This window comes from Talpa occidentalis, unplaced genomic scaffold (genome assembly GCF_014898055.3).
Source record: "Talpa occidentalis isolate TD23 unplaced genomic scaffold, MPIMG_talOcc4v2.1 talOcc4.10, whole genome shotgun sequence".
Lineage (NCBI taxonomy): Eukaryota > Metazoa > Chordata > Mammalia > Eulipotyphla > Talpidae > Talpa > Talpa occidentalis.
Genome location: NW_023600993.1, coordinates 94,188,166 through 94,215,570, shown reverse-complemented (window position 1 = coordinate 94,215,570; position 27,405 = coordinate 94,188,166). Strand labels below are relative to the sequence as shown.

General features: G+C 47.1%; 1 protein-coding gene across 2 annotated transcripts in view; it reads left to right on the top strand.

Moving 5' to 3' along the window:
• Window positions 1-27,405, top strand: part of PTPRT (protein tyrosine phosphatase receptor type T) — a 917,718-nt gene that overhangs the window by 839,120 nt on the left and 51,193 nt on the right. Inside the window, exons 17-20 of one of the 2 annotated variants that reach the window (XM_054697683.1) lie at window positions 4,973-5,163; window positions 11,411-11,485; window positions 18,430-18,525; window positions 21,839-21,926. In XM_054697683.1, the coding sequence (XP_054553658.1) occupies window positions 4,973-5,163; window positions 11,411-11,485; window positions 18,430-18,525; window positions 21,839-21,926 (450 nt within the window). The remainder of the gene's footprint in view (window positions 1-4,972; window positions 5,164-11,410; window positions 11,486-18,429; window positions 18,526-21,838; window positions 21,927-27,405) is intronic. The other variant, XM_054697687.1, reaches the window with a different exon arrangement.

Genomic DNA, 27,405 nt, shown 5'->3' with positions numbered 1-27,405 from the left:
TTGAGCCGTCCTCTTCATGCACATATAGTGATACTGATATAGTTCATGGACATTCTTCCCAAATGCTGATACCACCTTAGTTGACAGACTTAGCTTTCAATGCTATTATAAAATTTACTTTCTTGCAACTCTGCTGGTATTTAGTGGGGATGATCTTGCCTGCTAGATAGGTGATACCATCAGATTTATTTCAATGGAATCTGATTTAACCCTTGCAACAACTTCCTTAGATGATGTGAATTGTGTGAATTACGGTCATCACCATCATCACCATGTCTAAAATCATTTGCAAATAAATATCTTAGCCTCAAAGTAACTTACCTGAAGTCCCATAGCAGGAAAGGTGTGAAGTTCATATCCGAATGCAAGTTTTGTCTTCAGAAGCAGTGTTTTGACCCTGGTGCCTGCTGCTGCCACAGCACCAATGTGCTGTTCCCATCATATCCCCACTGAGCAGATGACCCAGTGCCTTCCCCCCTCAAACCTTCTCTCATCTCTCAAACTTTTGCCCTCTCAAGTAGCAATATCAAAATACTGGCTCATCCACTCTTTCTAGATTTCACTTTAGCTCTTAATTAGCTCATTTAGAGCTCGATCTGGCTCTGGATACATCTTTGTACCCCTGCACTGTCCTTTACAGTGGCCACTATGTGCTGCCAATACGACTAGTTTGAATTAAAATGCTCCATCAGTATAGAATGTGCATTGATTTCAAAGCCTTGGGGTGAAGAAAGATTTTGAAATAAATCAATAATCATTTCATATCGATTATGTTGAAATATTTGGGATTTATGAGGTTAGGTAAAATGTATTCTTGAGATCAATTTCACCTGCTCCTTTTTTTCCCTTCCTTACTGTTGCTACAAGAAAATGTTTCATTGCATATATAACTGACATTGCCTGTCCACCAGCCCTTTTTGCCCCCTCCGTCACTCCAGATTGCTCTCCCTTTCTCTGGCCCCTTCTTTCTCTAGACCTGCACTGTCCAGTAAATACAACAGCCATAAGCCATATGCAGATATTTAAATGTAAATTGATGAAAATTAAAGCATAAAACTCAGTTCCTCAGTCGCCTCGGCCACTGTGGTTAGTGGCTACCAAACCACACAACACAGGTCTAGGTCATTTTCATCACTGCAGGAATTTCTATCAGAGAGGTGATACGGCTTGGGCATATTATGGCAAAAACCACAGAGGCGGGGCATGTGTGCCCACAGCTGGGGAAAAGTTCCCATCACGCCTAACTTTGCTGCCCATTATCCTTCCATCTCCCAGGTCCTACCCACTCCCACCTTTGCTAGACTTGTTTAACACACCTTATCTCTTCCCTCCTGCAAGGGCTGTGGTGTGCTTATCTCCCTCTGAACACTCTCCCTTCCACCCTTCTGTACGTGCCTGCTATCTGACGCTGTGCTTTGTACGAAATAGGTACTCAGTAAATATCTGTTCGCCAGTTGGAGTGGCAATTCCTGGCAAGTGATTGGAAATATGCCTGTGGCTGAAGCTATAATGCCTGGGAGCAGGGTGATATGTGGGAGAGAGAAAGAGAGAGAGAGAGAGAGAGAGAGAGAGAGTAGGTAAAAGCCAGGTTCCCAAGAAAGAAGGAAGAGGAATTGGTAGAGACAGAAGCAAGGAAATAAGAGGAACAGCGTTGATCCTGGATCTCAAAGATATCGAAAACCCTTGTGGCTCCCCACAAGCCCCTTACAGCAGCGACAGAGTTATCACAGGGAACCCAGAGGCTTAAGCAACAGCTTTAGAAGTGCAAAAGAATCCCAAAATATTATTGCGTGATGAATAAGCATAAGTGAGATGTTGAGATGGCATGGAAATTAAGGGTCTGGTAAGGAGAAAAATGAAAGGCGTGCGCTCCCTGGCCCAGCTGGTCTAAGTGAGGTTTTATGAGTACCACGTGGGTCCAGCGCCCTTGTTGAGTTAGCAGCAGACTCACACATTAGTTTTAAGGCTCCCTCTCGAATAGGAACATCATAACGCTTTTTAATTGGGGCTGATAAAAACGTAGCATTACTTGTAGGTTCCTGAGAGAAGTGAGTTGTGAAATTGGGTTTTCATTAAACCTAATGATGGAAAATTAAGTATAGTGCGTCTGGTGAAATGGGGTGTGATAAAAGGCATCACTTCTGCATTATCGGAGGTTAATAAGGGAATAGGTGAGGTACGATACATTGGAAAAAGGAGTCCAACTAGTTGAATTAATAAACCTTGAAAATCCCTTGGTTCCGAGTCTTCATAGTATCATTAGCATCAGCAATGACATTATTACAAATGTTCCAACCATACGAGTTGTTCAATTTCAGACGCATTTGTTTTCTACTCCAGTGTTGGTTTTGCTGACACCAAGTTTACAGTCTGTCTAGCAATGTGTTTAGGGGAAATATCCATATTGGCAGCTATTTGGTTTTGGAAACATGTGGCAGCTCATAAAAGTGGCTGGGTGCCGGTTCTCAGAAGCCTGTCTTTCCCAGGCAGCTGGTCCCCCAAGAAGCCCATGACCCTCATCCTTCAGGAGACCGTGGGTTTCTGAAGACACCTGTCCCCGTATGTGGTGGGGAGTCAGATGGGGACACACCTGGGCTGCAGGCATTGCTTCTGGCTCATCCTCTCCACCCCCCAAAACCATCACAGGGGCCCTGTTCGCAGAGGGGTGCCTCATACCCAGGCAGCTTTGGCACCCACAACAAATAGTGGGAATCATTAAAGAAAGGGGCTCTTCTTACCACCTCTGACAGCTTTGTCCCCTTCATGTTTCCACCCACCACCTTCACTCTTATCAGTTGCGTTGTACTTGCGGAAAAGCGCTGTCTTCTCCAGCTTCTGTTCTCGTGCTTTGGACGGTGCCTCTTGTCTGTGTCCCCGCTAGACCGTGGAGCCTTGAGGGTGGATTCTGGATGACTCTGGGCACTTGTAAGGAACATGGGGTACTCAGGCTTTCTCACCTCCCCACTGCTAGCCTCTACGGCAGCCACCTGTGGCCTTGCTTTCCTTCTGGGGCTCATTACCCACATGAGTTAACATAATTACAGACGGCACTTGTGAGCACGAGCACATGGGTGCCCGCACCGATGATTGAGGACACCCAGGCCAAGGGGCATGAGCATGGGGCACAGGCACCTATAAATGCAGACACCGGGCAGAGAAGCCGGGAGAGCACAGGGCAGGCACCTATATAAATATGGACACCCGTGCTGAGAAGGGAGCGATAGAGGAGAGAAGCCAGAGAGAGAGAAAGCAGAGATGGGGGGCAGGGTGGGTCTGGAAGCCTCGATGGCCCCCCGACCCTCTGCCCACTGTTCCGCTTCTGTGTCTGGTACCCTGATTTGGCATTAAAGACATGTTAGAGATACCAAAGTCTCCAAAATTTTCTTTCCAACTGCTGGAATCAACAATGAACCTACCCGGCCTGGGAGGTGGCACAGCAGCACTCCAGTGCTGACCAGAGTCCCTGCACAGACTCAGTGCTCAGTAACTCCAGCCCCTGATCACAAGGGTGTGGAGAAGAGAAGCAGCCCCATGTTTGCCAAGTGTCTGTTTCAGCAGAGCCAGTGACAACACGTTACCTGTAACCTGAAATCTTGAGAGAAAAAATAAGCAATATTTTTCATTTAAGTGCAGTCAGGAAGGTGGTGCTGACATCTGGCCCAGGCCTACCTGCCTTGTGCATAAACCTGCATGCTCTAGATCCTTCTGTCAGCGAGCCCTTCCTACTAGGGACAGTTTTTCTCATGTGGTCACATAGGAATTCCCCTTCACACACACAGTCAGTGTCTGATGGATTGTTGTGACATGGCAGGCAAACAAGCGGCAGGAAACATGGGTTGTGTAAGACAAGCTGCGGAAGAGCAGGAATATGTGCTACACGTCCCGGATGAGCTTGGCATTCACCCAGTGGGGCCTCGGGGGCACCTTCCAGTGCCAGAGGATGTCTGGGAGAGACAGACTGGATCTGCCAACCCTCATCTCATACTTGCTGCAATGCGAGGGTCCAGGAGGAAACTGGCCATGTTTTTGGGAGCAGATGGGGCGACCAAGACCAGAGAGTTCTGTCCCTGAAAGACTGACAGTGTATGTCAGGGAGGTGATAGGGCAAGAAATGGATTTAGGGGTCCAAGGATCAGCCTAAGCATATGCCAGTTTCTGGAGTGGCCAAACTCACAGAAGACAGTTAAGGCAACTTGGCAGATGCTAATAGTCTTACAGAGGGGAGTACAAGTCTTACATGAGGGAGAGGTTTCATGGAGATGAGACACGGGACCCAGGCCTGGAAGAAGTAGCAGGCAGGACTGAAGGGAGCTGTTGCACCTTCCCTCCCTGCACGGTGCATGGAGCGACACTCCTAGATGGAGGGTGCTAATGCTGGGGAGCTGGGCAGCAGGCTGGAGGCTGTCACTGATGCAGAGCCCATCGCAGGAGTGAGCAGCTAGAAGGGTCCCTGCTGTTTGCTGGGGGTGCAAGGCTGGGGTCCCAGTGTATACCCCAAAAGAAACAAACGAGAAGAGAACTAGGTGCACAAATGGGCCAGAAATAGACATGTGCCTCCAATCCCCAGGCAGGCGCCAGGGAGCTTGTCTGGAGATCGCACTTGCTAAACCAGAAGGTGCTCTGCTCAGCAGCCCATCAGGCTTCTTCTCCTCTGGGATAGCCCGGGCAGAGCTGACCCAGACAGGGATGACACCCATCCTGCGACTCTGCCTTTACTCCATCGGTATGACCCCTTGAAAAAGAAATGACCTGAGGGTCATTGCAGTCATGGCTGTGTTTGTTGTTTTAATTTCTAAATCTACCACCACTTCCTTGCCAGGGAAGCAGGGCGAGTCTTTTTTCTGTGGTCTTCTCACCAGATGCGTCCTGAGTTGACTTCCTCCTCCCTCCTCAGGTCAAGCTTGGAACAGTGTAGGGGACAGGGGACAAAACTCCCGCCGGTGATAGTCTTTTCTGCTCCTTCTCTCTGAAGCAGATGGCAGCCGTGGGGAGCTTTCCCAGCCCACCCTCACCATCCAGACGCACCCCTACCGGTCCTGCGACCCCGTGGAGATGAGCTACCCCCGGGACCAGTTCCAGCCCGCCATCCGGGTGGCCGACCTGCTGCAGCACATCACCCAGATGAAGAGAGGCCAGGGCTACGGGTTCAAGGAGGAATATGAGGTAAGAGATAAACCCATGGACAAATGTCCTGATGGGTTCAGAGGCCGCGTGGGTGCCAAATCCTTGCTTCTCAAAGCGTGGGCCCGGACTGGAAGCTTCTGCATCACCAGCTCAGGCTTACTGAATCTGTTTGAACCCACATCTTCCTTCAGTGGGAAGATAGAAAGGTTTGCGCCCCTCCACACACATTGTTGAAAGCCAGCAAGTCTCCCTGGGGAACCCTGGGACACTTGCTTACTCCTGGTCACCTCTTAGCTCATGACCATGCTTCATTTGTGTTCTCCAGCCCCCAAGTCACTATCTGGCCTCCAGCACCAGGTGTTCTCTGTCTGCCTTCTCTGCAACTCCACATCGGCCATCCCTTTCCATCCTCCCAAAGCACCTCTAACACAGGGTATGTGAGTAGTGATGGTTCCTGAGCTCCGAGGGGACAGGCTGGCAGCCAAGGACCAGAGGTGCCTGAGCACAACCCACCCCCCCTGCAGGTTCTGGCCCTGTCAGGTCTCTCTCTCCTTTTCTCCCCAAAGTTCTTTTTAGCATCCTCAAAAATTCCCTTTTCTTCTTCCCAGCAGCCAGGAAAAGAACTCCCACACTCCCCTTACTTTATTATGCAGCACAATTTAACTTTCTTTGTCTCACTCCTTTTGTTTCAGAGCTTAGGCCTCACCTTTTACAAACAAAAAGTGAAATAAAATAAAAGGAAAAACTCATTAAGATATTTTCCTGAACCCAAGAGCATCTCACTCCCCCAGAGGAACCAGGCAGCCCTCCTCAGGCAGGTGGAACGCAGCTGCAGCCACTGTGAAAATAGGCATTTTCTTTCTCCACTTTTCCTTTCCTCTCCCCCTCGCATTCTTCCTTCCCAAAATATCTTTCCAGCATCTACTCTGTGCCAGGCTGCAAGTTATATGCACTATTTTTTTGTGGGTTTTCCCCCCACAGACAGCATGTGCCCCAAATACTCTGGGCTGGGCTTCTCTGTGTGCAGTGAAAACACATTGACTCAGACACTACACATTTGGAATTCTTGATCATGCAGACTAAGTTTATCTCTCAGACGATATTCTGAAAAAGAGCTTTCAAAGCAATATTTCAGAAGCCGGTGAGGTCATGAAATCATGCTCAATTGGAGCTGGGATCCAGACAACTGGGTTCCAGTACAACAAACTGTGTGATCTCCGTAGATCATTTTGCTACCTGAATTTTAAAATTATTAGTTGAAAGAAGTGTTTGGATAAGGTGATTTCTAAGGGACTGTCTGGCCCTAAAACTTTATGAGAGCATAAAGCATGGTGGCCAGGGGCACGTTTGGCACTTTTACGAGAACAAAAGCATTTCTGTCAATGACTATAAGTAATTACCAACTCAGAGAACCGGCAGTTTATTTCAAATATGGTCTAAATGCAATGGCATTCTTCATATGTCCAATCTACCACTTTGAGAAAGATATGGAGATAAGAGCTGAGCTGTGATGGAGTCGAGTCTCCTCCTCCCATCCCTAGACCTTATTTCATAGGGGGTTGGTGGTATGGTCCCACCCCTTAAAGTGGGTGCATTATGCCTGCTTATGCACACCAATAAATCTATATGATGAATGAATGTCAGGAGAGAGTACATTGTTGGTGAAAGCATGTTCAACATCATGATGGTTTAATAAGTCGCCAGTCATAGTAGTTCATTGGTTTTAATATTTCAAATAGAATTAAGAGAGAGACGTGGCTTATCAGAAAAGGAAATAAGTAGTCAAAGTCAAAGAAACACCATTCTAAGAACTTGCAATCTAGAATCTGAAAACAGAAATACAAATATATTTGGCTATTTTGGTGCATTTCCTTGCAGAATGTTATCTGTCTTAGAAACATCCATTTCTATGTGGTGGGATTTGGGTTGAATTTTTTTTATTTCTTTTTTGTGTCTTTTTGCATTTTCCAAACTTTCTAACGTGGAAACCAACTGCTTTGTCAATGGGAGAAAACAATACATGTTATTTTATCATTTGAACCTCAACCAGAAATAACTCTAATTAAAGTAGTCTTGCCCTCAATTAGTTCAAATTATATTAATCAGCTGGAATGTTTAGCTTCTAGTTAACAGCATTTCCTGATTAACTGGAGGTTAATTGGAAAACGTCACTTAATGAAAGTCTTTTCACAACGTGCTAGTCCACTTTCCAAGACTATAACTGGATATTGCTGTGAGCCTCAAGGCTCCTGTGACGTCTGAAATTTACATACTGAGCATAAGAATCACAAACCTGCTTCAAGACTGTGTCCTCTTTAAAGGGTCTCCTCAACCTCCACTCTGTCTCTCAAGACAACTCACTATGTGCTCTGTTGTCTGTTACTCCTGCTCAGGTATTTCACACAAATGAGTGAGTTTGACAAATCGACGTATACGGGACCTCTCAGCTATCGTAAGCTGTGTCTTCTAGGATTCAATTCAGTGCAACAATCACTTAAATTATTTTTCAGTAAATATATACTGAGTATTTACTATTCCCAAGCATTATTCTAGATATTTGGGATCACAACAGTGAATAAAATGGACAAAGATTGATTCTCTTGGGAAGCTTGTGTTCTGGCAAGGCAAACAAGAAATAAAATTAGACTTAAAAGTTATTTTATGATAACTTAATGTAATATGTTATGGTAAATAATGTACTGTGTTAGTGAAAAATACTGCTTGCTGAGTTACATACTACCCCATATCTTAGTGACATGAAACAACAATTGGGCATATTGATTGTGAGGGTCAGGAATGTGGACAGGGTACAACAGAAATCATCTGTGTCTGCTCCATGATGTCTAGAACCTGAAAACTGCAGTAGGGAGGCTTTAAGGTTGGGCTGAAATAACCTGAAAGCACCATCACTAACATGTCTCATGTAATGTCAGTCTCATGAAATTTCAATTTTAAGAAGTCTGACCCCTTTCCCTACACCAGGAATTATTCCAGATTCTAGGAACTGAGCAGATGAGATGACTGAGTCCTTGCCTACTGTAAATGTAGAGCTTTTTCTTAGAAATAGGCGCATAAACAGATCATTTCACTATCTTGACATATGTCACCATACAGGTGTGCCTGGAGTGTAACAAGAACCCTGTTGAGTGGGGTGCATGAAACCCAACCTGAGGATGCATAGTCTGTGGCATTCTGGAAGATGTCAAATTTAAACCAAAACCTGAGAAATGAGAATAACCAAATAAAAATAGAGTATTGTCGGCAGAAAGTCTGGAACAAGCTATTACATGGGGGCGGGGGGGGGGGTATAGGTTGAGTGTCAGGAAACAGAGGCAGCTTAGTACATTAGCATTGGGAAGGAACATGGAGGGAGATGAGGCTGAAATCATCTGTAGGGTCAGACATTGGGTCGGGGGGCAAGATGATATTTGTCAGCTCCAGAGTTTAGATTTTATTACAGGGGCCATGAGGAACCATTGAAAGGAACAGGGTTTTTAAAAATGTATTTGCATTTTAGATGTAACTATCTGGCATATATCAAAAAGGGAGGCCAAAGACAGGTAGGAGGCTGAGACAGTAATTCAAGAAATAGATTAAACTGCCTGGACCAGGAGACTGGGCCAAGAGCCCAGAAAGACCCACACACGTTCTCTCTCGTAGAACCATAAAATCAGCTCAGCTTCTTCTCTTTGGCACAAAAACCTGAGTCTCCAATATAGATTTTTAAATTCAATGACTTGATATATGAGTCAGCCTGAATTGAGAGTCAGAATGCCTGGATTCAGGTCCTGTCTCTTATTAAGTAGCCAAGTGACCTTGAGCTGGTCACTCCCTGCCTCTGGGCCTAAATTTCCATATTTATGCAATAAAGGCAAGGGGATTGGACCAATGAAATAAAGAGCTCTTCTGTCCATGATATTTTGGAAGTCTATGTAGAAACCAGTTTTCTAGGCCAGATGGATTGCCCAGTTCCACTGAACCCCCTCTGGGGCTATCACCTCCATAGTTATATCTCGAGTCCTAGCAACCATGATTGACCACATGTCTTGGGTTCCTAAGAACACAAGGAAGCCTAAGGCAAATTTGGTGTAGCTGCCATATGGATCTCACTCTTTGAGGTTCATAATACTGGCTACAAACCAGAATTGCCTGGAGAAGACCACCAATGCCCGCGCCATCCTTCAGTTAAACCAAAACAGCCAGAGGTGATTATAATGTGCCATTGAGATTGAAAGACTCTGGTCTAGAAAGATGCACAGAGTCCCCAGGATGTGTTTTGCTTGTTCCTGCATTGTCTGACCCACTCTGCTTGTCCCTAGTCACACCTGGTGCCCACGAAAGCAGGTGCTCAACCTTCAGAACTCCCTGCTGCTGGAACATAGCCACATTAAGGTCAAGGGGCTTCTCCATGCAGTCTTGGACTATAGAATCTTCCCTCCTCCCCCACTGACCTCCCCAGCCCAAATTCCCCCACTGTCTCCAGTTACAAAACAAAAACCCTAAGCCTGACAACAAGTGCTAACTGAAGTTGGCTGGAGAACTGAAGGGTATCAGGTTTGGGAAATATACAGGAAAACAGAAAGAGGTGACTATGGTGGAAGCAGAGGAGAGAAGCATGTTAGCCCCAGCCCAGTCCAGGCGGCCTGTCATTGTAATGAATGGAACAGGCCCAGTAGGGCGACCAGAAGGTATCTAGTTATTACAGCTCCATTAAGACTATTTAAGGCAACAAGGAACAGCTGTGAGGAATATGATGCCGCCTAATGAAGAGCAAACATTTGTTCATTTTCCAGCTCTGAGCAGAAATGCCATGTGCATGGCTTTTATAGAGAGAGGCTAGGGCTGCCATCTTTCTTTTAATCTTTTGTGGGTGGGGGTGGGCGGGGGTAGCCTCCTGATGGGTCATCGCCATGGGGATGGATGCATCAGGTCAGCCCCTTCTCTGCCGAGAGCCACCTGAGCAGAGGCAAAGCGACCTTCTCCTCTTTGAGTATCAGAGTCACAGATCATCCCTCTGTGGGTGATCCTTGAGAAGTTCTTGTTCAGCTCCTCAGTTTGCAAATGAGAAGGATTCTAGAGAGCGGCCTGGGAATCAGCGGCAGGTGCGCACATGATGTAAAGGAGTATAGTGGTTGTTCTCCAAGTCTAGGAACTCAGCAGGACCCTGGGACTCCACCTGCTCATTTCACTCCACCCCCTCTGGACTGAATAAAGGAGAAAATGGTCCATGTCAGGGGTGACCAAAAGTCATCAGTAACCCATGTGGTTTCAGACTTGCAGCTGTCCTAGCAGGAATGAGCTCATGTAGGAGAGACTATTCAGTCTTTTCCCTTTAGCTTATTTTTACTTTTCTATTTACATTCTTTTTTTTTTGTTTTGTTTTGTTTTTCTTTTTCTTTTTCTTTTTTTTTTTTTTTTTTTTTTTTTGTGTGGGACCCTCGCCGGTGGCCGGTGAATGAACCGGCACTGCAGAGGCTGCGGGAAGCCTCGCAGCCCAGGGCTCAACTGTTGCGCCACCGGGGGAGGCCCTCTATTTACATTCTTTTTAAAAAAATATTTGCTTATTTATGCATGTAAGAACTGAGGTACAAGCCAGAGGTGCGGGGGTGAGAGGATTCACCAGAGACAAAGCAGGGAACAGAATTGACTGAAACACTGCTGCGAGGAGCAGCGGGAGAGACAGGAGAGGTCTGCTGTACCATGTGGGTAGCTCCCTGGCCAGGGATTGAACTTGTGCTGCAGTGGCTACAGATTGCTTCAAAATGCTGTGTCTGAACCCCTTTTGTCACCAGGGAGGCCCATCTATTTCCCATTCTTTTTTGGAACCCAGCAAGCAATATGGGGACCTTCCCCAACCCAGTGGGCAGTTTTCAGGTGGTATCATGGAAAAATCCCTTGGCCGACAGTCAAAATTGGTTTAAATCTCCTCCTGACATGCTGGAGGCTCCTGGACAAACTCTGCTCTCTCTGGGATCCAGTTTCATTTTCTATGAAACATTCACATGCACAGACTCCTGAGGTCTGAGAGTGAGAGTGTGTGCTTCTACTTCATTTGACCAGAAACAGTTGGTGTACCTACTGTGTGCCTTGTACTGTTGAGGGCACTGCAGATAATTAGAAAGCTAAATAAAGCAAACAAGCACATTACTTAAAAAGAAGTGCATTTTCTTACCACACCAAATAATTGCATAACAGAACTCCAGGTAAAATGCTTCATAGGCACATCAGTAAGGGCAGTCCAGGGGGAGCTCAGGTTTTGTTGTTGTTTGTTTTTGCTTCTTGTCAGTTCCTGCTGCCAAGATCAATCAGAAGCTTCACCAAAGATGTAACACTGGGTAAAAGAAAAGTTGAAGACAACCAGGTAAAGGAAAAATCATGTGGACAAAGGGAAAGAGATCCACAGGTTCAGGGACTTGGAAACATGAAAGAGTTGAAACGTGCAAGCCAGATGTTGGAAGGGAAGCAAAGATGCCCACCTAGAAAAAGAGAAATAAAAATGAAATGAGTCTACCCCTTACACAGTCTTCCTGTAGAAAATAAGGTCATAATTATGGCCTTTGAGTTCAGGTTTAGAGGAGAGTGGCTGCACAGAGGCAGGTACCCAGAGGTTTACCATGTAAATGGAGATGATGTGTGGAGGGGTCCAGAATCTGTAGCCTGGCGTGGGTTCCAGGAACCCCCAGATCATGGTTCAGAGCTTCAAGGAACACCCTTGTGAGCTTCTCTGTTAAACTATAGACTTCTTTTTTTTTTTTTTTTTTTAAATATTAAATTTATTTTTATATCCCCCATACAATTGCAAACGCCCCATTCTGACCCCAATCCTTCCCCTCCCGCCCCCCACCCCCCAAAAAGTGTCTCTGGTTCATAGTTTTTTGTTGATTTTGATTTTCACTTTCTTATAGTTATTCATTTTCCTGGTCCCTTATTTAAGTTTTCTAGATTCCTGCTATGAGTGAGACCATCCGGTATTTTTCTTTTTCTTTTTGGCTTATTTCGCTGAGCATGAACCCTTCCAGTGCCATCCATGTTGCTGCAAATTGCATGTGTTTATCTTTTTTGAATGCTGAGTAATATTCCATGGTATATATGTACCACATCTTCTTGATCCAGTCATCTATTTTTGGGCATTTGGGTTGTTTCCAAAGCTTAGCTATTGTAAACAGTGCTGCTATAAACATAGGAGTGCAGGTGCTATTTGGAATGGATGTTTCTGTGTCCTTTGGGTAAATACCTAGGAGTGGAATTGCTGGATCATATGGAAGCTCTATGTTTAGTAGGTCCAGAAATCTCCACACAGCTCTCCATAGTGGTTGGACCAGTTTGCACTCCCACCAACAGTGCACAAGAGTTCCTTTTTCTCCACATCCTCGCCAACATTTGTTGTTGCTAGTTTTTTTAATATGTGCCATTCTCACTGGTGTGAGATGGTATCTCATGGTAGTTTTGATTTGCATTTCCCTGATTACAAGTGATGTTGAACATTTTTTCATATGTCTGTTGGCCATTTGCATTTCCTCTTCAGAGAAGTTTCTTTTTAGCTCTTCTGCCCATTTTTTGACTGGATTATTTTCTTTGTTGTTGCTGAGTCTCATCAGCTCTTTGCAGATTTTTGTGATCAGTCCTTTATCATTAGTGTTGGGTGCAAAAATGTTCTCCCAGTTGGTGGGGTTTCTCTTTGTTTTTGTTATTGTCTCTTTTGCTGTGCAAAAGCTCTTTAATTTGATGTAGTCCCAGCTGTTTATCTTTGCCTTCACTATCACTGCTTTGGGTGATGTGTCTGTAAAGATGTCTTTGATGTGCAAATCCCGTAGTGTTTCGCCTATATTTCCTTCTATGTATTTTATGGTTTCAGGTCTTATGTCTAGTTCTTTAATCCATTTTGAGTTGATTTTTGTGTATGGTGTGAGGTAGTGGTCAAGCTTCATTCTTTTGCATGTAGCGACCCAGTTTTCCCAGCACCATTTATTGAACAAACTTTCTTTGCTCCAATGCATAGTCTTCGCTCCTTTGTCAAAGATTAGTTGACCATAAATCTGTGGGTTTATTTCTGGATTTTCTATTCGATTCCATTGGTCTGTATGTCTGTTCTTGTTCCAATACCATGCAGTTTTGATGATTATGGCTTTGTAGTATATAAACTATAGACTTCTTGAATCTAGGTGCATGACTTAACCTCTCTCTCCCCTGAAGTATCTAGAAAATATACTATATATAAATACAACATATTGACTATCTTGTATTACAAAATGCAGGTGAAAAATTTTAAGTGATTGAGGATAACCCCAATCAAGGGAGGGGGAAGGGGTATTAAAAAAAAAGAACAGGATTTTCCAATGAAAGAAACCAACACAGACTCTCAGTCTCTTTAGATGCCCAAAGTATCTGCCTTTACATTTTAGGTTGAACGCTGCTCAAGAGTTTGCTTTCCAACCTACCTTGCTGCTTAAAACAATGGTTCTTAAACTGGAGGTGACTTAGCAAAGCATATGCAGACACAGGGGCACTGATGTGGGGTGAGTCCCAGGTCTCTGCATTTTATTAAATTCCCTATGAAATTTGTTAACATACCTAAGTTTGAGAACCACTGTCCTAAAAATGCTCATGTTAAGGAGACATGTGACAATGGGGCATTTCAAAGGGCATTTGTGACTCTACCCACACACACACACTCGACTATTTGGCCTTGGTCAAAGACTATTTGGCCTTGTCACAGACAAATATCCACTCCTCACCACAATCTGATTTTCTACTCAGCTTCTCCAGCAGAACTCATAAATTACTGTCTATTTAGTGATGTGGTGCGCAATAATATTTGCTCTCCTGATGCCACTCTGAGGAGACGTCATTCGTCATCCTCTCCTGCTTTCTCAGTTCACATTTATAATCCCTAAAGCATGTGTTCTTAAGCATGGAAGGAGATGTGTGTTGAAAGCTTGGCCTCCACCAGGGCTACCACTAATTCATACAGTACCTTAGAGTGAAGGAACAAAAGGTACTTCACTGTCACCTTCCAGAAACTATTCATAATATACCCAGAAACTGTCCTGTCTACCACAGGCACAGTGCGCCCTTGGATGTGATGCTTTTGTATGGTACACAACCTGCACAACTGTCCATGGCAGCCCTTGCCATCTGTCAGCTAGCCACAGACTTCAGTAAATGTGGGTGTTTATTAAATCTGTGGACCACAACTGAGACCAGACCTTAGGCTCCCAAGAGCTCATGAAACTGTCTCACACCCTAAATACATACAAGCATCTGTGGGACCAACTTACCCCAGTTTGCCCAGGATGGTCCCAGTTTTAAAACTGATATTCTGGCATTCAGACAAACCAGGATGGGTACTGCAGACAGCCCCCATATTTGCCCTTGTGACAATAAACTGGATGTTTCTGAGCAAAGTAGAATAGAGGGTGAACTCCAGGAATAAGCCAAGGAGACGCCATAGCATATCCTTGGGAAAGTGTGGGATGGTAGAGTCTTTGAACATCAACAATGCGCCAGGCATTGGGCTAGGTGCCTATGGGCATTAACTCAGATAATCACCAATCATCAAAAAACTCTGGGGTATATTATTTTTTCATTTTTAATTCACATACTAGAAAATTCATTTTGAGAGGGAGGTATACAATTCTGTGAATTTTCACAAATATGTAGAATCATGTAAATATCAGCACAATCAGGATACATTAAGAGTTTCATCAGCAAAATATTCCCCCACGCTACCTTGTAGTCGAATCCTTTCTTCACCTCTAACCTGAAGGGAGTATTATTGATTGAATTTTCAGAAAAGTTCATTGGGATTTGGAGTGGTAAAATGAATTACAGTAAAAATAAACACTCTAGTCTATCTGCCCGTTATAAAGCAGTGCCTTTTCTCTGCTTCATCAGCACAGTTAGTGGGCAACATGTATTTCTTGGCACGATAAATGGAGGAAAGACCCAGATAAAATACGCCTCCTTCCTGGAGACTCTGGACTCTTTCCTGCCCTGGGAGAGTGTAGTGGGCAGAGCCTGGGCAATCCGGTTGGGCTGCACCACCCTGGAGAAACCAGTCCCTCCTTGTGCACTGTAGCATCATCTGGAACCTGCCTGGTCAGCATTTCCTAGGCCTGGTTTGCTGCACCCCAGGGCATATCATATCCAATTATCTCTAGAGATATAGTCAAGCCACAGACAGTGAGGGGGTCACAGTATCTGACAGAATGTGCTGATAGTGGGTGAACAGGTAAAGGAAATAAACCAGGACACCTCAGCCTTGGATGGGCATTTTGGATGGGAAGTTTTGTGTTCTGAGATCTCACTATTTTGACCATTGCCCAAAAAGATGCACGGAAGAGTGTCTGAGGAAGGATGGCAAGCTTCAGAGAGGACCTTCTTATCCCAATAGATGCAAACCCGCAGGTAGAAAAAGGAACCAGCCAAGCAGGCATCAGAAACAAGTCTTAGTTGTAGCAGAGAATTAAAGCATTAGGTAGGGAAACTGAGGCAGGTGGCACAATCCTATGGATTCTCTTGTCTTGATGTTGACTCTGTCTCAGCCCCCGCCTCCCGTCTTAAAAATCACCCAAAGCATTTGTATTGAATCAGAATAAAATTCCCATTCTTGGCCATGATCTACAAGAGCTCAATGAGCCCCCCCTTCCTCATCCACACATGTGCCTTCTCTCTTGTTCTCTTGGCTCTGGGACCATGTCCTAGCACACACCAGGCTCTTTCCCCCCTAAGCTTGGGCCCTGGCTGTCCCCTTCACCTGGATCATCCTCCCGCCTGGCTATTGCCGTAGCTGACTTCTGCTCATCACTTGGTTTCCAGCTCACATGTGTCAGTGAGAGACCAGAAGGTCACCCTGCAGTACCAAGGGGGATTTAGGAACCTGCTGGGGTTGGAGGGAGCCCAGGAAAAGGATATTGGACTCAGCGGGCTGTGTTAGGTGACTTGGGCATTTCATCTGGATTGGACACTTTAAGGGAGTGGTAGGATGAGGTACCTTAATAAATCTTTATATGAGAAGAGAGCACTAGAGGCTAAAACGAGAGGCTAGTGCTGTAATTGGCAGCAGTTGCTCATTAACCAGGACAGGGGGATGTTTGACCACTTAATTCAACTGGCACAATGTCTGACGTGACCACAGAGTGGCCGTGTCATTGTCTTGCTCCATCCTGGTCTCAGAGTGACCTTGTCTGATGTTGGCTTCCTGTGAAGTTGTGTATGATCAACAGGGAAACACCAATGCCCAGCTGCGAGGGCCAGGCCATCTCCCAGAAGCCAGGGGCTGCTGTCTTCCTGCTCAGATGTCACCTTGGCCAAGAGTGCCACCTCATCCATCCTAGCTTAATTGGTCCCTTGTCCCCAGAGTCACTTTCCCTCCCAGCATCCTGGTTAATGTCTTTATAGCACTTGTTATGAGCAATAACAAGTTTGTGGTCTGCACCTTCCCACAACCAGGACATAAAGTTAATGAGACCTTGTCTGCCGTGTCCACTGCTGCTATTTCTAGGACCTGGACCGTCCCCTGCATGGGCCCTGTGCAAGGGTGGGAAGGAAGACAGACTCTTGCATGTTTTCTTCGTCAACCTTTCCTGTTTCTGGACCTCACTATGTGGATATGTAAAGTGAGGCCATAATATATTTTCTGAAAGATCCTTCCACATCGGACTTTGAAGGATTCTGTGTATGCAGTCACCCCTCCAGGATTACGGACATCCCCGAATGCATCTCCTAGGACTGAAAAAAAAAATGACTGTCTTAGAAAAGCAACACGGTTGAAGAGTAGGAATTGTTTCCACACTCAGGGAAAAGTGTAAAAATAGAGCTCAGCGCTCAAAGGAGAAGAGAAGGAGGAAAGGATAGCGGAGATGGATAATGGGTGAATATAATGAGGTGGCAATTTTGGTTTCAAAAGAATGTGATTAGCTCCTAATGACTGCCACCATTCCCTGGTCAATCTACTGTAACTAGCTACTAATGTAAAAATAATGCCCCTCAGCTGGCTCACTTTGAAGATGGAGATGTGTCTCCCTTTCATACTTTTACCCCCTTGTATATTTTTTTCCTTTAAGAGATTATCCCCTATTAGATGGCAGCTTCCTAAAAAGGGAAATGGATGTGTGATCAAAGTCTGTCAATTAGAGGGTCATTACCACTCATTCCTGGGTGACTATTAGGCCTGACCTCCTCTGCCTTTGTCAACATCCACACAGGCCCCCCCAAGCCCGCACATTCTCCTTCAACCCCCACCAGGGCGGGTGACAGGGGCTCCCAAGGCTGTGGCAGAGACCTGCATGGTTTCCCGAGGGAGAATCACAGCTGTATTTAGGATTATTCCAAGGCTATCATATGCTGGAGGTTTCCTGAAGGGCATGGCCTGGATGTTGGGAGAACTCCCAAATTTTGCCATTTAAGGACTTGGGGGTGGACAGGAAATTTATCAAATCTCTGCAATGTCACGGTACAGAGGGTGCATGCTTATTCTGTGATACCCCGTGGAGCCAGGAAAAGGCAAAGTACTTGGAGACAGCAAACAGAAAGCACCATCCAGTGACTCTGTTCTGGCAGGGAGGCAGAGAGCTCTGTGGGGCAGTGAGCTTTCCATTCCTGAGGGCTCTAAATTATAAGTGCAGGGGGTCCTGTTATTAGCTGCCTGGCAGGCCGTTGTGGAAGGGAACACAATTTGTTGGCTTTCAAGGTCACTGGCACCTCTGAGATTCCGGGACCTTTGCCTTCTGCATTCACAGGAGTCACCTCACCCGCTGGTTTTTTTCCCATCCATCCTTCACCCATTGATTCAAAAGCAGTGATTCAAGCACCTATGAGATACAAAGCTAGTACCAGTTCTGGAGATACCAGTGTGCATAAGATGCTGCCCTTTCTCTGGAGTAGCCTGTCACCAAGTTGGGAGACAAGACATTCAAGTTACCAGATGTAGAGAAGTCGTCTCATAATAGACGTGACTGTATCTAGATGCAGTGGGTGGCAGGGGGGTGAGCGGGGAAAGTTTCACCAAAGACAAGATGCTCGAATTAGGGTTTTGAAGGATAGGTAGGAGTTTACCAGACAGGCTGGTGGAAGAGAACTTCAGGCAGAGGGAAGAGCATGTATAAACAGTCTCAGAAGTTTGAAACCCCTCAAACTGGCTGTGGCATTGCATTTAGTTCCTTACTCTTGGAATACTGATATAAGGGCGAGACATGAGCGCGGGGGACATGTGGGGTGAAGTCATTAAGGACCATGTATTAAAGAGTTTGGAATTTATCCTGAAGCCATGGCATGGGGAGTAACTGGGTCCTGTTCACATTTTAGAAAGATCTCTCTGATTACAGTGGAGAATGGATTGGAGGGGACAAAACCAAAGCAAGAGAAACCAGTGAGGAGACTCGTGGGAAAGTGTTTCTCCAGGTAAATTCACTATTTGCAAGAATCATGGTGGCACATTAGCTTCACCTGGAGAGTTATGAACGCTGCTGACGCCTGTGTCCCATCCCCAGAGAGTCAGAATGAGCTAGTCTGGGACAGGGCTGCCGCTCAGGGAGTTGGAGAGCTTCCCCAGGTGGTTCTAACGTGTAGCTATAATGAAACCTTCAGCTCACTGTGACCTGAACCCTGGCACACAGTAGGCACTCAACAGATTTTTCTTTTTGAGAAGTTAGTGTGGAAATGTCTGGGGTCTGCTGCTCTTGACTTCATCCCACTTTCACGATGTATGTTTGAATGAACAGTTGGGTTTTGGCAGAGTGTTTCGGGTAGACAGTCCACCCCTAGGAATCAGCTTAAACTTTGAGAAGACCAATGTCACCACTGAGACCAGCCCACCCAGCTGGGCAGAGAACCAGGAATACATCAACTCAGCAAGTTGCCTGGCAGTGCCTGGGTGGGGTGAAAGGATGAGGCAGGGGCTGGAATCTGAGTTACAAGCAAAAGCAAGAATGATTTGCAATCTAGAGCTGGCTGACCCTGAGGGCCAGAAGGATGGAGGGTGGTCATGATTTTATACTGAGGAGTAAAAAGAAGGAGAAAGGAGTAGAAGAGTAGGAGCAGGAGAAGATGAAGAGTAGGGGAAAGTCCTCCATTTGTGAACTAGCACTCTTCTAGCTCCATGGCTCTTTGGCCCCACTCAGATTTGGGGCAGAGATTGATGCCAGGAATCTAGCACCTGTTTTGCTTCCCCTTCAGGGTGCCTGTCTAAGGAGCTCTGACACACATCGAGCAAACCTCTGATGAATTAATAATTGGAAAGTCACCCTAGCTCCCCAATCTAAAACCCTGGGAGAAACTGTTGGAGAACAGTTTCTAGACCACCCCTCATCCCTGTTCAGTACGGAATGACTAGCAGACAGGACACCAGTTATAGCTACCCAGCGGCTGCAGAGATGAGGACCACGGTCATACTTCTAGAATAAAGGTCGGCAAACTACAGCCACAGGCTAAATGCAGCCTGACACCTGTTTTTGTAAAATAAATTACTGTTGGGACACAACCATTTGCATTTGTCTGCGTTTTGTCAGTGACTGCTTGCACACCGCAACAGTGGATGTGAGTATAAGTAGTTGCCACGGAGATTAGATGGCCTACAAAGCCCAAATTGCTTACTTTCTGACCCAGTACAGAAACAGTTTGCCAACCCTTACTCTAGAAGACCCATCTAGGTTCAAGGGAAGCAAAGAAAGGGGGTGTCTTGCAAGAGCTGGAGAGTGGGCCTGCCCACCTACACGGCCTGCTGCGCAGCCAAATGCCTGACCGATCAGGGTCACCCCATGGAAACCTCACTTAGCATAGACCTCATCAGGAATAGCTGGGCCCAGGCAAGGCTGGTGCATTAAGATGAGTGGGAGCTGCCCTCCCCTGTGCCGCCGCCTGGGAGCTGAAGATGGTGTAGCGCCGGTCCCAGAAACGGTGCAAGGCCGTGAGATTTGCCTTCAGGCTTATTCTGCCAGAGGCAGGGTGGCCTCACCGTCCTACTTCTGTGTCTTCCCTCCAGCTGGCACTGCTCCCTCAAATGACCACCTTGCTTCACCCTGAGATCATGAATGCACTACCGTGTTTCCAGCGTGCTTCCACGACACGCGGCCATTTACTTGTCTGTCTCCTCTTACCCGGCTCTCATCTCTTCTCTCCCCGCTCACGCTGACGCTGACCAGATAGCCAAGCGTCACCGCAAACAAGGCTGCTGCTGTTGCGGCTGCTGCTCTTGTTTTGAGCATGTTAAGATGCACACGTGCCCGGCAAGGGCGGGGCTCTGATCTGTGCACTTGAGGGACCCAGAACACAGCACTTAATTTCTGCCTCCCCAGCTCTGTTTCTCCCCCTTATGCTTCTCTATCTCAGTTGCTGACACGACTCTCCTCCACTCTGCTCTTTGGGTCTTTACCTCTCCTTGCATCACAGTCCACATCTCCATCCCGGGTGCCCGGCCCACATCCCCTCTGTGCTCCCTGGTCCCACTCCTGCCCACCCAGTGTCTCCCTGGAAGCACCAGCGGCTGTTTCTGAGAACATCCTCAGGCCCCAAGAATATGTACACCCTGCCTAGAGAGCAGGGCTGACTGTCTGCAGCCAGTGACACACGGCAATTGGTAGACAAAGCCCCAACCGCCCTCTCCCTCTGGTGGGACAACCCTGGGGCAGAGACGGGCCTTGAGGTTAAGCTCCGGTGCACACAGTGGGCTTGCTCCTGGGTGTGCCTGTATCCACCTCCTTCCCTTGATTGTCTGGTTTCCCCCCGAACCCCCCCTTAGGATTGCCCCTCAGGATTGCCTCCCAAATAAACTACTCCCACTCAGATCCTTGTTTCTGCGTCTGCTTCTGGGGAATCACGCCAACATTCGTCTGAACATCCTGGAAATCATCTCTCCTCTCTCATGCTACAACGGGGGAAGGCACCACCCCTCTTGCTTGGACTGTTGCAGCATCTCCCTAACTGCCCTCACTGCTTCCTCCCCAGGCCTCCTAGGGCCTGTGTCCATCCAGAACACAGAATCGCTTGGTGGGACATGGATCAGGCAGCTCCCCATTCAACATGGCGTGTACACCATGTGACCACGTGCCTCGTACCACAAGCACAATCACAGCCTTTCCAGATGCTCCTGTCACAAGTCTCCCCGCGTCATCCTTGAACATGGTCCTCTGGTTGCCATCTTTGCACACACATGCTGTTCTCTCTGTGCAGAAAGTACCTTCCTACTTCTCTCGGCGTGACTGGTCTCTTTACATCCTTAAGAGAAGCTTACATGTTAGCCTCTCAGAGAAGCCCTCCCCATGGCGACAAATTGAAAAGAATTCTCACTCCCCATCAGTGTCCTTTTACCCTGCTCTGTTTTCTTCATAGCCTTTGCCACTGTTTAAAACTACATTCATTTTCTTGTTCCTATGCTTTCTCTCTCAGTAAACTGGAAGCTCAGGCAGGACATTATTCTCTGTGTCCTGAGTACCTAGAACAATGTCAAACATGTACTTGGGACTCAATAAATATCTATATTAAATGAATGAATGAACAAATGACTCCCCTACTAGATCAGATCATGACATATTGTTGACTTCAAGGACCTTTGAGCCAATAAACAAGTGACTAATTCCATGGAGGGGCCAAGTCTATTGTCCCCCAAGCCCCTCTCATGAACACACAGGGCTTTACATTTCATGACCCAGCTGGCTCATTTCACATGATGGAAGCTTCCATCACAGGCCATTCTAACCACTCTGTCCTTTCTTTTCAGGCCTTGCCAGAGGGGCAGACAGCTTCCTGGGACACAGCCAAAGAAGATGAAAACCGCAATAAGAATCGATATGGGAACATCATATCCTGTAGGTGCCCTTCTGGGAGAGCTCCAGGTTTGGGGGACCAAAGGGGAAAAGAAACTATTACTGATATTTTTCTATAATTCATTAGCAAACAATCCTTGATGTTTCCCACTTTGGGCTCAGAGGCCAAGTTGGGAACTTGGTTTTGGCCTCCTTGTCATGCCTGGTTCTAGATAGCAGGGTTGACTGTCTGAGCCTACAGGGCAGGCAGAGAACTGGGTCCAGGCAGAGCAGGCCTAGGAAGCCTCTGGAGGCTGGTGTTACCAGGCATTGCCTGCTCAAGATCCCTCAAGTGAGGGAGCTAGTGCAGCCCAAAGGTTTCTCTGTGAAAAGACCCACAACTGAGCAGGTAGATGGAAACCCTGTGTCCAGCATCTCTCCTATGAAAGCACTGCCTTGGCAGCAACTTGGGTGGGCAGGAAGCCCAACCCCTGAGGATGGGCCTGAGAACACCAAGGCAAGAGAGGCAGAGTTCCAAGCAGGGACTGAGGCTCAGAAGGAGCTAGAAACTCTAGCCTATGCCCATGGGTTTGGGGAGTGGCCAGCTCCAGGTTCAAAGGAGCCCAAAGCTGCTCTGGTCATAGGAGACCATTTTTGTAGTCTGGCATCACAGCTTCTGCCAGATTTTACTAGTAGTGGGGCAAGGGCTTAAAGCTGAGGGCCTACCTCTGGGGCATATAGTGACCCAGGTGTTTGGTGGTTGTGAGCCTACAGGATGCGAGTATGTTCATGTGCAAAGCTGGGAAATGTGGAGGAAGGGGCCCTTGCTCACCAGTGAGCTGCAGCACTCCTGGAGCACCCTGGAATGATCTGATGAAGGCAGTGGAGCAGAGTAGTTAGAGCTCTCCAGAGTCAGACTGTCTGGGTTTCCAGCCCAGCTGTGGAGCTCGGGCAAGTTAGCTGACCTCTCAAAGCTTCGTTTTCCTCACTTATAAAATGATGAAAAAAAAGAAGGCTGGGGCCATTGAGAAAGGGGACATGAGATGCTCGGCTTGGTACCTGGTGCCAGACAGTTGCTTTCTAGGGTCACTGATGAGAGTGTGACTATATCATGGCACCTTATTTTAACCAGAATTTACAGGTTGGTTTGGTTGGAAGGTGGGGGAAGGACCCTGATCAGAGATGTCCATTTGGAAAGATCACAAGAATAGCTTGTGATTGGGAGGGTGGATTCGATTGGGAGAGGTTGGAGGGAGGCAGAGGAGTTGATCAGGAGCCTGCTGCAACAGTCCCAGCAAGGGCTGATGAAGCCTGAAATTGGCAGTATCAGTACTTGTGTGTGACTCATAAAAGAATTGATTTCTGGGAGGAGATGGAGACAGAGGCTCTGCAGAACAGAATACCCTGCACAGGTAGCACCCAGTAATTGTTGATGCCAAATATTGGCGTGTTCAGCCTTCAAAGCATCATGATACAGAGAGGACAAATTGGCCTTGTAGAGAATGCTGAGCACGAATTTTGATTATGACAGGAGTCTACAGCAGAGTTTGTCCCCCACAGTGTAGCCAACCTGGACTTTTTGACATCTCACCAATTGAGTGCATAGAATTCCTTGGTCTCGGCTCTCAGGGTAACCCAGTTAAGCCAAAAAAAAAAAAAATCCTGAATAACCAATTATTTCTAGCACAGTTCGGTGTTTTTGTTTTGTTTTCTTTAACTGTCTAGACATTGCCTAAGTAGGACTCAGAGGAAGAAGGCATAAGATACAGGAAGCTTGTAAAAGGAAGAAAGAGGCAGAAGTTTTAGATTAGTTGTTTCCTGTGCTGATTTAGAAATGGACTATGAATGGTAGAATTAATCAGGAAACACATAATTTGTCTCCTGGAAGATGGTAATACAGACAGCCAGATTTCTTGCAGGGAACGTGTTGGAAAGAAAAGCTCAACTTTCAGGAAATATGTATGAAAACCTGTGATGTGTGGGCTTCCTCTGAGGCAGGCCCTTTGCAAGGTGCTGGGAAACTCAGTCCCTGGTTTCAGGGGACCCCCATTCCAGACACAGGTAGCTGCTCCCTCTGACATCCACCAGTTTGAGCATTGTTTGAACTGCACCCTAAAACATCCAGTCATTCATCTTCTTCCTGCTAGGTGGTGAGTTCAGATGGAGTCCAACGAATTATAGGCTAGAAGACCTTAACTGATCATTCTAAGCCTTAGGCAAAATGGGTCCAACTGGGATGTCTCCCTCCTAGTGTGTTATTCAGATAAAAAATAAAAGACTAGAGCTCAGTGAAAAGACCCTGTCTTCCTAAGAGACTAGAATGTCCAGGTTGTACCAAATATCCAGCCCAAACCTTTGGGTGCCATGGGGGAGAAATCTCCCAGTGCATATGCGCTGCATGCAGCACCCCTACCCAAGCCATCATCAGCTCTCACCTGGACTCTGTCCTTCCTCCTTCCTGGTTACTCCACACCTATCTGGCCCCCAGCTTTCTATCTATCTGTTCTCTGACAGAAGCCAGAGGGACCAACCCCAAACACGACTTGGAACAATCAGTCTTCCTACTCAAAACCCTTCAAATGGCCGCCCTTTGCCTTATGCAAATACCCTTTGAGTCCCTGCAGTCTCGGTTCACACGGTGTCCTCTCCATCACTGTCTCCACAATGAAGCCACACTGACTTTCACGCTATCTCTTGAGCTTGTCCATGCTTATCCATGCCATCGTGTGTTTGCACACACTATCAAAGTGTTCTTCCTGCCTCTTCTTGTGCTATGAAGTTCTACTTATTCTTCAGATCTTAGTTCAGTCATCACTTCCTCAGAGAGTTTCTCTGAGCCTTAGAATTTTATCAAAACACCATTATTCACTCTTAGAGCACAGGCTATAGCTTCCTAGCCTTCATAGTCATTGCAACTTGAGAGACACTAGTAACTGCCTCTCTCCCTCACTAGAAACGATGCTCTGTGGCCACAGGATCATGACCACTTGCTCTTCTGTTCCCCCAAACTCAGCATATGCTTGATGCAGTAAACAAAAACTGAGTGCTTTCTCAACAGTCAGAAAGCACTGACTTTCTGCAAAGCCACCAAAACTTAGTCATGGATCTCTTATCTTCTGGCTTCCCATATGAAAGAGAAAGCATTGGAAAGGTTGGATGATGGGAGATTGGGTTAAGCTGACACTTGGAACTATGATAGTCCAGCAAGGAAGAAGATACTGGAACTAATCCTGATTGAAGAGAATGGAAATTGGGGACATGGGGGTGAACAGAAGAGATTACTCCTCTCCCCTGCGAGAGCTGCATTGGAGGAGGCAGATTCTCAGCAATGAAGGGGACTTCACTGCTGGGGTGCAGAAGATGTTGTCATCATCCACCTGCACCCCACAGCCTCACCACCTCATTGTGCTGTAACACCAGCTGGCAGTGTGGGCAGCCAAGGCCAGATGTAGGGTGCCACACTGAAGGAGGCCTTTGCTCTTGGCTGTTGACCCTGCATTTGTGCAACCCCGAATGGGATACCTCCTTACAGTGTGAGCTTTATGCCTTTTCCAGAGTCCCTGTGGGGTGTAAAGGCTTGGGATGTCACCATATATGGGCTGCCTCCCCCCTCCCTCCCACCTATATCCCCTCTCCCCCTGTCTATACTGATGGTGCTGGGATCCTCATCTTGCATCTCATTCTGGAAGAACCCAAATGAAGCAGAAGAAAGTCCAGCACCCAGTGACACCTAGATGGGTTCAGCCTGCATCTCCTTTTAACTTAAGGATCAATAATTCGGCAACCAGTCCGAGCTGGGGAGGGTCAGCGCTCTGTGCTGAGAGCAAGGTGTGCACGGGAAGCAGTGGACCCGGAAGGCAGTGCAGGACATGAAGGATAACCAAGAGACAAAAGTCCAGGAATTGAAATGAGAAAGGCAAAAGAGAAGCAGCCCCGAGGAGCGGAAGGTGTTCCTGCCCTTGTATGTGTCCCTCCCAAAGGCAAAGTCTGCCTCGGCTGATAAATAGAAATATTCCTGGCACAAGAAGGAAACCGGGTGTGATTAGCATCTTAAGGAACCCGAGCACCGGGAGGCTGGCGTGGAGGACAAAGGCCCAGGCCAGGGAGAACAGAAAAGATGAAAGGGGATGAGTAGGAGGGAGGGCACTGCCTGCAAATGAAACAATGAAAGAGAAACCCTGGCTAAATAAGCCCTTTCTTCCAAATGATTCCATTTAGGGTTTAGTAATAGAGACCATGGGGTTTCCAGGGACTGGAAATGGAGAGGAAGGAAGAGGGAAGGAAATGAATGGAGGAAATAGAACAAAGAGTCCTTTGCTTTCAGGTACCTCTGGGGCAGAGACTATTCACAAAGGGAAATTTCGAGAATATTATGAACGTTTTCCCCACGTGGACATTCGAGAGGGCCCTTCCTGGGCGGGCAGGAGGAAACCACACAGAGGAGAGGCAGTGAGGCCTGGCCGTGCGGATTTTGCAAAATGAGACTCCCCGCCTGGGATCAGCCAGGGCCCCAGCAGGAAACAGATGGGAACCTCGTGTAGGTTGAAAAGAATTTAATGAAGGGCCGACTTGTAAAGGTGTGAGCTCGGTGGAGGGAGAGCACAGGGAATAGCGCGAGACCAGGACTAAATGTCCCAGGGAGAATGGGCAAGAGAGAGGCGGCCTGAACACGTGGCCCAGGGAGTGCCCTTCAGGGGGTGCGCCAGCCCAGGGTGACCCCAAGAATGGGAGCTGAAGGCTAAGTACCTCCATCGCATGCTCCTCCCCTTGTCCAGCCTTCCGAGCCCAGCCAGCAGTCCTGGAAGCAGGGACCCCACGGGGGCAGCAGCATCACCTGGCAAATGTGTTAGAAATCTGCATCTTCGCATCCACCCCTGGCCTACCAAGTCAGGCATCCTGGCAGTGGAGCCCGCAATCTGTGTTTTCAAAAGCCCCCCCAGGTGGTCCTGATGGCATGTGTAATGTGAAGCCCCCTCCGATATGGTGATCTTGTCCACAGAGGCCAGCCCCTGGCTTAGGGAGCCGGGTGCGGAGGGCTGGAGAGTGACCTGAAGCGCAAACTCGAGCCCCAGTGCATCTTCTGAGATTTCTTCTCCCTTAATCTAAGACATGTCATTTGAGTCTAGTGGACAACTGGACAGGAGGCCAGGCAGACCTGTGTTCTGGTCTCAATCCTGCCCTGCTTCTTGTGCGTGATCTTCAAAGGTCACTTCTCTCTAGCCCTCAGTTTCTCCTCTCTCAGGGCAAAGAGGGTAGGTTAAGATGAATGAATGCTGAAGCGGACTAGCTGAGTTCACAGCCCAGGAGTGATGGTCCAGGAATGTAGACCCCCTGCCCAAGGTCGCTCAGCGCACCTGTAGGACAGTCAGGAAGCCCCATGCCCCCTGCCAAGGAGTCCCTCTGTCTCAGACACGTCTGTGCTCTTGTGGCGAACATGCTGAGGGCTCCTAGATGAAGGCAGAACGCAGACTGGGATGGGCACTAAAGTGATCTGTTCTCACTTCCAGGGAAGCACTTGGATTTCAAAACAAATTCAGAGGCT